This window comes from Trachemys scripta, chromosome 2 (assembly GCF_013100865.1).
Source record: "Trachemys scripta elegans isolate TJP31775 chromosome 2, CAS_Tse_1.0, whole genome shotgun sequence".
NCBI lineage: Eukaryota > Metazoa > Chordata > Testudines > Emydidae > Trachemys > Trachemys scripta.
This window is the reverse complement of record NC_048299.1, coordinates 248,701,004-248,703,231: the sequence shown is the minus strand read 5'-3', so window position 1 is coordinate 248,703,231 and position 2,228 is coordinate 248,701,004. Positions and strand designations below refer to the sequence as shown.

At 35.6% G+C, this 2,228-nt stretch overlaps 1 protein-coding gene across 2 annotated transcripts in view; it reads left to right on the top strand.

Moving 5' to 3' along the window:
- LRP12 (LDL receptor related protein 12) overlaps positions 1-1,971 on the top strand; it is a 106,118-nt gene extending 104,147 nt beyond the window's left edge. For both annotated transcript variants that reach the window (XM_034763464.1, XM_034763463.1), the window contains one exon: positions 36-1,971. In XM_034763464.1, coding sequence (XP_034619355.1) covers positions 36-902 — 867 coding nt within the window. In that variant the 3' untranslated portion in view covers positions 903-1,971. The remainder of the gene's footprint in view (positions 1-35) is intronic.
- Positions 1,972-2,228: the final 257 nt, after the last annotated feature.

The following is a 2,228-nucleotide window of genomic DNA, read 5'->3' as shown; positions in this document are numbered from 1 at the left end:
CTCTCAGTGACTAATTTGTGTGTCATTTTTTTCAGGCGTCAGTTTTGGAAAACCTGAGACTAGCGGTGCGATCTCAGCTTGGATTTACCTCAATCAGACTTCCAATTGCTGGCAGGTCAAGTAACATTTGGAATCGAATTTTTAATTTTGCAAGGTCCCGTCATTCTGGATCACTGGCAGTAGTCTCAGCAGATGGAGATGATGTTGTTGCCAGTCAGAGTACTAGTAGAGAAGCTGAAAGAAATAATACTCACAGAAGTCTATTTTCAGTTGAATCTGATGACACAGACACAGAAAATGAAAGAAGAGACACAGCAGGAGCAGTTGGTGGTGTTGCTGCAACTTTGCCTCAAAAAATTCCACCTGCAACAGCAATAGAAGCAACAGTAGGAGCATGTGGAAGTTCCTCAGCTCAGAATACCAGTGGCAGTAATACAGATAATGGAAGAGAAATGACAAGTGTAGAACCCCCAAGTTCAAGTCCAGCACGCCACCAGCTCACTAGTGCACTAAGTCGTATGACTCAAGGATTACGTTGGGTACGCTTTACTTTAGGGAGATCAAGCTCAGTAAATCAGAACCAGAGTCCTTTGAGACAGCTTGATAATGGTGTTAGTGGACGAGATGAAGATGACGATGTTGAAATGTTAATTCCAGTTTCTGATGTAGCATCAGACTTTGATATTAATGACTGTTCAAGACCCCTGCTTGATCTCTCCTCAGATCAAGGACAAGGGCTTAGGCAGCCTTACAGTGCAATGCATCATGGAGTAAGGTCATGTAAACGAGATGGCCCATGTGAGCGCTGTGGTATTGTACACACTGCCCAAATACCCGACACTTGCTTAGAAGCAGCACTGAAAAATGAAACTAGTGATGATGAGGAATTGTTACTTTGTTAGGTACGGTTTGAATATGGGAGACTGTATACAAGTTGGAGCAATATCAGTCATTGTTTTGTACTTCATAGTTAAGAAAACTAGATTCTAGTTTTAAAAAGTCCAGGGCAAAATCATGTGAGTAACATGTTTTTTGCCTGTGTGGTTGAATAAGCATTTCTTATATTGGGTAACTCTGGACTACTAAAGTGAACGTTTTAATGATTCAGAATAAATGTATCCTGTATAAATGAGTTACTCTTTAAGTAACCAGTGTTCATCCAGTTAGTTTCAAATAAGTTTTTCCTGGTACTGTAGTTCACAATAGAAACATGGCTACTCAAGACTTATTGACTGCCTGTTTGTTTACCCCATATTAACAGGTTAATTTGTACAGAATTTTTCCTTTGGAAATTGAATCCATTGTATTATTGCAAACATACTTGTAACTTAATATACTAAATGCTGATAAGGATTGTTAATGTAAAAACGTGTATTTTTCCTTTTGAGGTTTAGATAACATTTTGTCTAAATATTCTTGAATTACATCATGTGAACTTTTTCAAAGGGAGAGACTTTCACCATAACACTTTTCTTTCAAAAGTTCAAAATGCAGTGATGTATGAAATTTAGGTATAATTAGATAAACTGATGGCAAAAGCCCTTTTATAGTCTTTATAACATTGGAATCCGACATTTAATAAATTGCAATCCAATATGGTACAACTAAGTAGGATATAAAATCCCAGGTCATTCGTTATTTCAGTTTGAGGACAAAAAGTCAAATAGCTGAAGATGTTACAATATGCATTCTTAAAAATGTCTGATATAGGTACAAATACTAAACAGGATACGTTCCAACTGGTAATAGATCTTTCCCCAGTAATATAGGTATAAAGCTTATTTGGATTCAAGGGATTTGCACTAAAATCATATTGAGGTCTCTAATGAGCTTAGTGCACAAGCACTATCACTTTAAGTACTATTCTCTAATACTGCAATTGCTATATATTTCCATGGCTCTTTTCTTGGGGAGTTGCATTTTGTTACAATTGAATTTCCTTTACTAAATCCCTATTTATTCATTGTATTTAAAAAAAAAAAAAAAAAAATTGGTTTACTTGGTTTCAGACTGGTTGTTCAAAAAAAAAAAATGGACATACCGAAGAGGTTTTTTTTTTTTGTAATATTACAAGTTGGAGCAAAACAGATCAGTGAAAAAAATTGTTTATAATTACCAATTTTGTGATAAGCAAGTAAGTGTGGCAACTAGCGTGATAGCAGGAATCTACATCTTTTAAAAACAAAAACAAAAAAAATTGTCAACTACTGTCTTATTTATTCTTTGCC